The sequence below is a fragment of the Camelina sativa genome, chromosome 9, assembly GCF_000633955.1.
Source record: "Camelina sativa cultivar DH55 chromosome 9, Cs, whole genome shotgun sequence".
NCBI classification, from domain to species: domain Eukaryota; kingdom Viridiplantae; phylum Streptophyta; class Magnoliopsida; order Brassicales; family Brassicaceae; genus Camelina; species Camelina sativa.
The window spans coordinates 18,230,940-18,240,586 of NC_025693.1; the positions used below are offsets into that span (position 1 = coordinate 18,230,940).

At 35.8% G+C, this 9,647-nt stretch overlaps 1 protein-coding gene across 1 annotated transcript; it reads left to right on the top strand.

The window, feature by feature from the left end:
• Positions 5,301–7,372, top strand: LOC104711295. The gene is made up of 7 exons (XM_010427985.1): positions 5,301–5,415; positions 5,558–5,640; positions 5,740–5,928; positions 6,030–6,188; positions 6,303–6,356; positions 6,452–6,583; positions 6,971–7,372. Exons 1-7 carry the CDS (start codon positions 5,304–5,306, stop codon positions 7,370–7,372), a joined length of 1,131 nt encoding a protein of 376 aa, XP_010426287.1. The 5' UTR covers positions 5,301–5,303.

Genomic DNA, 9,647 nt, shown 5'->3' on the forward strand with positions numbered 1-9,647 from the left:
TTGCCATTTTAGTTGCAATTCTTCCTCTGCGGTAATCGAGTCTGAACCTTGTGCAACATCGATTTTTGCTTTAAGTTCTTCTATCTTTTTTTCCGAGTTTGATGGTTTAGCTCTTTTCCATCGCGATATTGCTTTACGACACTCCGCAATTTTTGAGGAAAGGTCTGGCTGGTCAGAATGGTTTTCCTCATTCCAAAAATCCTCTATCATTTTACGGAAACCTTTTTTCCCGAGACATCTCTTGTCGAATTTGAAGCTTCTTTGAACCCTTTGATTCCGAGACTTAATTCTAGCCATTACAGGCCGATGATCTGAGCCCCATAGTTTTAGATACTCCACATCAGTGTGGGAAAATAAGCTGTGGCTGTCTTCATTGCCGACCGCCCTATCGAGTCTACATTGAACTCTTCCCTTACGTCTTCTACCAGCCCAAGAGAGGAAGTTACCTTTGTAAGGGAATTCTAACATACTGCAGTTTGCCAACATTGTTCTAAAGGGAATGAGGGTAGCCTCAGCTCTCCGACGTCCTCCACGCTTTTCATGGTTGCCGATTATGTCGTTGAAGTCACCTATCATGAACCAAGCTCCAACTCTGTCAATGCTCATCCTCGTCAACCTTTCCCATACATTCTTTCGGTATGCTATAACCGGATCACCATAGAAAAAAAGTCATAAAAACTTTATGTCCCTCAGTAGTAGTCTCAATATCAATCATGCGATTATTGGAATACAGAATTTTTACATCATGAGACTCCATATAAAATAAAGCCAGTCCACCGCTTCTGCCCGAGGGCTCCACAGTGAACAATTTATCATAACCAAAAGAAATTTGAATATTTTGCAAAAAAAGAAAATTTGTTTTTTGTTTCTGAAAGAAAAAAGAAAGAAGGAAAAAAACATCTTCTGAGCTCCCTCATATGCTCAATCGTCAGGTAAGCGCCCGCTCCCTGACAGTTCCATGCTATTGCATTCATATATCCGAACTGGGTGGTTTCTCGGACCCCACCGAACCTGAAACAGCAGAAGCCTTCTTGCTTATCGCAGAAGGGAACACCTCACAGCGAGGGACTGAAAGAGTTTTTGTATGAGTAACCGTTGTTGGCGCTTTCTTGGATGATGATCTCCCGTGAAGAGCGTTGGTCTTCTTAGACGTGATACCTTTAATCTCTGGACCTCGTGGTGAACGTCTCCTTTAAAGCTTGGCATCCTTGGCCAGATCTTTCGATGACTTGGACCCTCGTCCTGCCGAAGCTCCCTTTGAGGGACGTGATTTCAGATGGTCCATTTCTTTCCCTTTAGCCGGACTCTGGCCTAGCTCAAACCTTTGTTGCATTTTCTTGACCGGGGATAACTGAGATATTGCTACAATCTGTTCATCTCGATCCTCCGGTTGTGCCTCAACCAGAACTCCATCTTTCAACAGTCCGACTTCCTGAAGATACACATCAACTTCCATCGGCTCTTCCTGTGTATTCTCATCATCTAATAGATCATCATTGTCTATCATTTCCACATCCATTACAAAGGGAGGAGAGCCTGGTTGTTGTACTGTTGTATCATCATTTCTAGGGGAATCCCTTGTGACGCCCATCTCATCACCAGGAGGTTTTGATCCAGTAGCTTCATTAACTTTTGTGGGAGTCACATCACGTACTACAGGTGGCGGAGGAAGAACTAAAGCTGCATTCATAGGCTCCGTAATATTAGTTGGGCTTAGCCTCGCTGTGGGAATCCCTCCACTGGGTCCAGTAAGATCTTTTGTCTTTGGTCTATAGAACAATGCATCCTTCCCTTTTAGAGATGTGGTTGATTGGTTCCTATATCCTCTTCTATGATCGCTTAATCTAGCATCCGAATGCGGTCTGTAGAAACTGTCGTTATTATCCGAGATAGTGCGTTGCGAATCAGAGGCTTCAGCTATTTCCTTCCCTGGCCGTCTGTTTACCTTATCTTTCATATTATGTGATACAGCATCTCTGATATCATAACGCAGCTGTGATTTTGACACAGAATTAAAAGAGACTTCAGTCCGAGAGGGAATGCGGTCCCTTCTTCCCTCACCATAGGGATGGTACCTCTCCCGATAACAGGGACGGGAATAGTTAACGTTTCTTGGATCTTCAGACGTTGCCAAATGTTTCTGTTCCTACTCTCCTTACCCTGATGTGCTTCTTCGCGTGATGACCAGCGCTCAGATGAACGTCTAAACGAATCCTCACTATCACCATCTCCTTTTCGAACTTCCGCTTTATCTCTCCCAGTTACCAGATGGTCCCGTCCTTTCGGCTGGGCAAACCGGCTCCTAAATTCATCTTTGCGTGCGTATTCCTCTGCCCGGAGCCTTTTGTTCTTTTCTCTGTCTTCATCTAATAACAAGGGGCATGTTCTCTCCTCGTGGGAGATTCGTTTGCAGGTAAAGCAGTAGCGAAAAAGACCTTCGTAGGCCAGAGTTACCTTGACTATGTCTCCATTATCAAAGCCCACCTTACGTTCAAACTGTAGTGGTTGATCCCCATTCAAAGACACCCGAACTCGTTCTCCATCAGTATCCACCGAGCTTACAGTCCCAATGGCTTCACCAATACTCTGATACGCCGCAGTTTTATGATAGTGCTTCGGGATACCATTAATTTTAACCCAGAAAACCATTAAGTTTGGGAAGTCCTCCCGGACGTTTGGTTCCCATCGTTCCAAGGCAAAGCTCCATTGATTAAAATGGCAAGGTCTACGTGCAAGTACCCTCTCCAAGTCAGCACCATCTTCAAAATCAAACTGGAATTTTCCATTGCCCAGGTTTGTTCCTTTAACTCTACCCTCAACGTCCCAGATCCTAGCCTTTGGCATAAAGGCAATCAAGGCATCAATACTTCTGCTACCCGAATGAAACATCCTACCCACAAGGGAGTTTTGAAATTTCTCAATCAAATCAGAGTTATCAAAGCGTGGAACTCGAATGATCTCATCATCTCCTCCTTCACCCTGGGTTAGATCTGCTGTAGCTTCAGACTGTCGATGACCCAAGCTCCCGTCTCGTGAGCGGCTTGGCTGGCCCCGTACCGAAACCTTTTGTCCTGTGCCTCTCTCTACCTCCTTATGTCGGGACTCATCAACCCTTCTCTTCTCTTGACTACGCAGATCCCTGTCTCGATACATCTTTCAGATCCACTCGATTGACGAGGAAACAAAAACACTCCAAAACTAAAATAACAAAATTCCGAAAGCCCAAAGATCAAGCCACGAAAACAACACCAAAGACCGAGAAAACGAAATAACACTCGAGGGTCGAGGAAAGATTCAAAACTTCACCGATCTATGGGTGCCAAAAACTGCCGCCGCCAATCGCCCATTCACTCAATTAAAGATTTTAATTAAGCTCAAGATATTTAAAGATTTGATATGAAGACGATGAAGACAAAATCACCCAGAGAAGTACTCATGAGAAGTCTGAGAGAGATAAAATACTTCAAAAATTGCTAGGATTGTGTTTGTTCATATTTTGGATGTAAAATCCATTAAAATTTAAAGTGAAAAAAAACCATTGGAAATAGAATAACAACAATTTTACAAGTGCTTAAAAATCATCCAACAAAATGTTTAATCCAATAACAACAGATTTTATTGTATTTTTTAAAATACGTAATTAATAACGTTGGATTTTGAAATATCTCCAACTCCATTAAAATACAAGGTTGAAAAGCACCGCTTTAGTTTCTTTATTTACCATAAATTTGATTTCCATTTAGTTGACTACACAAGTCGAGTTTTTATTGATAATTTTTTGATTTTTAAAACAGAAGTAATAAAAAATAGAGAGACGAGCATCAACCTCAATAATTTGTTTTTGCTTTCTGTCAACCAACCTCAACCCTCGAAAGTCAAAATTACTAACGTAATGTATAGTGTACTATTGTACTAGTATTAACTAGAATATGACCCGTGCTAGAGCACGGGTTGAAATTCTTTCATTTTGTTTGTTTGGTATCATATATGTGATTATTTTATTTGTTTTAAAATATTTTTTAGATGAAATACTATACCATGAATCATATACTGAATATGACTTATGAAAATAACATCTATTTTGTAAGATATATTCTATTATATCTAGATTTTGACCCGCGGTATAACACAGATTAAGTTGTGTGGATAAAAAATTAATTTTTGTTTGTTAATTTTGTTTGATTTGTTTAGTGTTTAAAATTATATATTGTATTTTGATTGTTAATTCTATAACTTAACCTATAGTATAGCACATATTAATTTTAGGACCAAATATGTAATGTATGTTTGTCAAAATCATCGTGACCGAGAAAACCTACAAAAAAACATTATTCTAAACTTAAATTTAATCCGAGAATTTATATTTTTGAAATTTTAACCTGTGCTAAAGCAAGAAACCATATTANCATATTATAGTGACATATTATTGATCCGTACTATAATAAATCAAATTAGAGTGTTTATAATTTTTAACTTTTTGATCTATCATATATTTATGATATTCTTTAAAATATCAAATTAAACTATTTTTAAAGATTCCAAACTAAATTATTTTAATTATTTTATTATAGTATATAAAACTATACAGTTCAACAAAAGAAATATATGAAATGAACTTAAATATTCAAATTTCTAGTCGTTACTCAGTTAAAATTTTCTGATAAAGTTAGGTAATATTTTATTTTTAGCATAATCGGAAATCACTTGTAACATGTGGGAAAGTGATTAATTTCTATTAAATTCTGAGATTTTTTTGCCTAGATATGGTTAGTTGAATATTCCCTTAAAAAGTTTATTTTATTCTTTGAAATATCTTTTTTAAGAGGATTCTAATCCTAAATCTATATAATCTATCACATAATTAATCCATATAACCTAACAAATAATTGATCTTAGTTATAACTTATATTAATACTATATGGTCTACCAATTTGAAGTCGTGTACTTCCGTTTTATTAAATAGGGGATTTGGATGGAGTTCAAATTTAAAAATATAGTATAATTCATAGATAAATATTAAGTCCACACATTAATATAATTAAAATAAACAAAAGATAATTATAAAACCAATTTGATCTTGACTATTTATATATTTTAAAGTTACTCAGTCAACATATTGATTACATTTTCTTTCTGTTTTCGTGATGGTAGGTTACTATTCATAGTGTAAAAATATATCTTGTTTTTAATATCTGGTCAAAGTAATAATTGTCAAATATATCTATTTGTATTTGTTTTATTAGAAATAGCTATTTTTTATTGACAAACCATTTTCATTCTTGAAGAAACAAAACCAAAACAAAATGTCTTCACTAATTATTGTAGTTTTGGTTTTGAATCTCTTACATATTTTGTTCTCAACAGTCTCAGTTCGTTCTGATCAAAGTGTGTTGCCTATCAGATCCTTCAAGGTTAGCGTTGATATTTTTAGAACTTGAGACACATGTCTCTTTTATTATGTTAATCTATTTAAGTATTTCAATAACATATTCTTCTTCATTTTTTAATTATGTATTGAGTTCAAAATCACCTCATGTCTTTTTTCTGTGGTAGATAGGGGAAAATGCTACATACGATTGCATAGATATTAATAACCAACCAGGACTTGGTCATCGTTTGCTCCAAAACCATACAATCCAGGTACATTGACATTTCAAATATCCGTCCCCTACATGATTTTGAAGTTACTTTTATAAAATGTGATTTTTGAATCTGACATACAAGTTATTCTTCGAAAAGATGGAACCTTCAGTTTCAAGACATGAATTAAGGAATCACATTGACAACAACAAATCATATTTGAGTGAAATAGGGTGTCCAGATGGAACCGTTCCTATATTGAGAATCTCAAATGAATACAATACCAAGGCACAACTTTTCGCCGAGAAGTTTTTCCATCCGCTAACTGTTGATAATCCTGGAGCACATGTAAACATTTAATTATCTCCTTATACATTAAATCTAAATATGTTTTATATTTATCTTAAGTATTAATCTAAATACATGTTGATATAACTGGCTCTTAGTAGATTGTTGGAGTAAGGTCAAGTACTAGTCCATATCGTGGTGTAGAAGCTTCGTATAATGGATATACGCAATACATCGAAAAAGATCAGGCTTCATATACTGAAATATATATAGGTAGTTCGTTGAATAACCAAGTCAATTCTATCCAAGCGGGTTATATTGTAAGTTCTAGATTTTAGTGATTTTCTATGGAAATTTCGTATATAAATATTTGTTAGTAGGTGTACAAAAAAAAATATTTGTTAGTATTAAAGTATTCAAATTCGTTTTGATAGATAAATCCAAGTTTCTTTGGCACTGGACAACTTTGGACATATGGATATTTTAAGGTGTGCATGTGAACATTTTTAAGTTTAGTTTTACGTAAAATTATTTATACTTAATCCTTAAATCAAATAACATGTATTAAACACAATTTCAATAGGGTAAAGATGGAAAAGGATGTTACAATACAGCATGTGATGGATTTATTCAGGTATCAAGGAAAATTCCCATAGTCCAACCCATAAACATAAACCCAGGAGACTCTGCTTGGTCGCGTTGGTCTATCCATCAGGTATTTCTATGGATTATTTATTTATTTTCATGAAATTTTAATGATTTAGAAATTAATTATTTATGAATCATATTCGTCATCGACATATATTTAATTATATAATAAAAGTTTGTTTAAAAGTAATTTAGTAGCACCTATTCTTTTCGTTTTTTCCAAATGTGTTTGTTTTATCTTTTGATGTATAGAATAAGATAAATTAATTATTCTTTTAGAAATTATATTCTTTTAGTGGCACATATTCTTTTAGAAATTAATTATTTATGAATCATATTAGTGATCAACATATATTTCGTTATATAATAAAAGTTTTTATAAAAATAATTTAGTAGCACATATTTTTTTCGTTTTTTCAAATGTGTTTGTTTTATCTTTTGATGTATGGAAAAGGATAAAGCAACAGGAAATTGGTGGCTTACACAACTGATAGAAAATGCACCCAACATTGATATTGGATACTGGCCAAAAGAACTATTTAACATTTTGAACAACGGTGCAAAAATAGTTGGAGTTGGAGGTGCAGTTCAAGCTTCCCATACTGGTTCAAGTCCCCCGATGGGTAATGGTAATTTTCCGGTTGGAAGCCATAAAAATTCAGCAATGTTTACAAATATTGAAGTTCTGGATTCCAACTATAGCAGTCATAAAATGAATTATTTTCCTACGGAGATTTTGGTTGATAGTCCACAATGCTATGACATAAGAATTGGTAAGGTGAAATTATTTCATAGTAAACGACTCGGTTTGTTTTTCAATTATGGTGGTCCAGGAGGAAAATTTTGTGGAGTTTGATATTTTACATTGTAATCTTTAGACTAATAATGAGAAATTACCTATAATAATACATAAAGTTGCCTAATTACTATAATAATACGTTTGAAAGCATTCTTACTAAAACAATACATAAACGTTTGAACATTACTTATAAGCCAGTCCTTCTCTGTTTATTTATAGTATGTGCCATTGGCATTTATAATAAAAAAGTTAATTGATATGATAACCAAACTTTAATTACTAACTTTTGTTGAAGAGAATCCCATAATCCATGAATCATTTTGGTTTTGAAATTCCATATTCAAAAATTAGGTTATTGGCATAAAGGTTTCAAATTTGTCATAGTTATTGCTATCTGTTTCGAAGAGGTTATCTGTGGGAAAGATTGAGGCAAGATTTTAATTACCGGAGGACGACGGCCGAGTTGACGGTGAGGTGGACGAAAGTTGAGCAGGAGGTAATATTATCGTACTTATCTGCGTAATTTAAGGTTAATCAATATATGGTTATCGGGGTGAGAGTAGTAAGCTTAGGAGTTGTGTGAAGTGAAATTTATTGGATGACGATATTATGAACAATGTTTAGTAAGATGTTGAGTATAAAATAATTGTAAGTTCTTTATGTTGCCGGCTGTGTTTGATAGATTATGTATTGTGATAGACTGGTTTTCACCTAGGGTATCAATTCCCTATGCAGTTGTAGTACAAAAGGTTATCAATCCAAATGGTTATTATGCTAACAGATAGGATGCAATCAGAATCAAGCAAGTCAAGCCAAACAATAAGGCGTTTGGTTCTAACAGTCCTAATATAAACAGAGTAAAAGAATATAGACAAGAAAACCACACGATCTAAGCATTCGATGCTAGCAATCGAGTACAGGATCGAGTGGGGTGATCGAGTATGCAAATGAACTATGAACAACTCGAGGTACTACTCGATGCAGGTTATCGTGTACCTGATCGGGTAAGTGGTCGAGTAAGTAAGGAAAATGCAAGAAATGAAATACGAAAGTTCCTAAGGATGGGGGTAATCGAATCCTAAGTGTTCTAAACCAATACGGATGCCTTACATGCCTCAAGCAATTATTTCCTAGACAATGAACCTCTAAAACCTTGTCACCACACTGTCGCACTAGTAACAATCAACCTTGAACATACTACCACACTGTCGCACTAGCAATATGAACAAGCAGGCATTAAGAACAATTCATTTTTGTCAGTACACTTAGACTTATCTGATTTTGTCACTCAAAGTTAAGTATACCTCTAGCATTGACCTAATCAAGCATTTTATCTACTCATTTCGGCCTATAGCATTATAAACGCCCTAGATCTAGTCTCAACCTGTCAGTCTGTTGACCGCATTAAGAACATCAACCTAGAAGGAAATTTATCTATCATATCAATCAACTAAAGCATCCTAACCAAGCAAGAACACCTAATCATCTATCCCATCCCTAGAAACTTTGCTACACTACTCGTATATAGAAACGAATGATAAAACCATAGAGATAAACGAAATTGACATTATTAAAAAGATAGAGTAGAGTAGAAAAGAGTAGGGATAAAAGATCTAAGAAAAACTACAAATTAAAAGTACAAAAACAAGAAGAAAATGTTGAGTCGCTCAGTTCTCTCACAGAAGCTCTCGCTCTCTGGTTTGAGGGTCCGCGGCGTGCTCTTTTGAGAGCTAGGGAAAGAGGGGGTTTATATATGGAAACCCATTTGACCTAGCTTCCCATACCTGCCCGATGGCCTACTCGATGGGGTACACGAGGCTTGAGTCGGGTAACTCCTCGGGTGGATCTTCGGGTTGCTCTTCGCGCTCTTGGATCCTTTTCGATCGTGTTGGGGTTCGGACTTGTTCTTGTAGCTCGATGGCTTCTTCGGGTACATGCTCGAGTTGTCCTTNACACCTAATCATCTATCCCATCCCTAGAAACTTTGCTACACTACTCAGATATAGAAACGAATGATAAAACCATAGAGATAAACGAAATNGCAGAAATACAACACCCTAAATGCTCTAAAAGTGAGTTCCTACAGTAAATGGTCTAAAAATGCTAAGTTAGAGGTATGAACAATGCAAAATATGGACAAAAAGGATGCTAAAAACATGTAAATTAGAGTGTTATGCCAAATATGAACATGCAAAANGAGTCGCTCAGTTCTCTCACAGAAGCTCTCGCTCTCTAGTTTGAGGGTCCGCGGCGTGCTCTTTTGAGAGCTAGGGAAAGAGGGGGTTTATATATGGAAACCCATTTGACCTAGCTTCCCATACCTGCCCGATGG

What these genes read in the sequence shown, in the direction of transcription:
- LOC104711295 (XM_010427985.1), top strand. Translation starts at nt 5,304, where the DNA reads ATGTCTTCACTAATTATTGTAGTTTTGGTTTTGAATCTCTTACATATT. An exon ending in CTATCCAAGCGGGTTATATT is followed by an intron (nt 6,189 to 6,302) that starts GTAAGTTCTAGA and finishes TCGTTTTGATAG; the next exon opens with ATAAATCCAAGTTTCTTTGG. An exon ending in CGCGTTGGTCTATCCATCAG is followed by an intron (nt 6,584 to 6,970) that starts GTATTTCTATGG and finishes TGTATGGAAAAG; the next exon opens with GATAAAGCAACAGGAAATTG.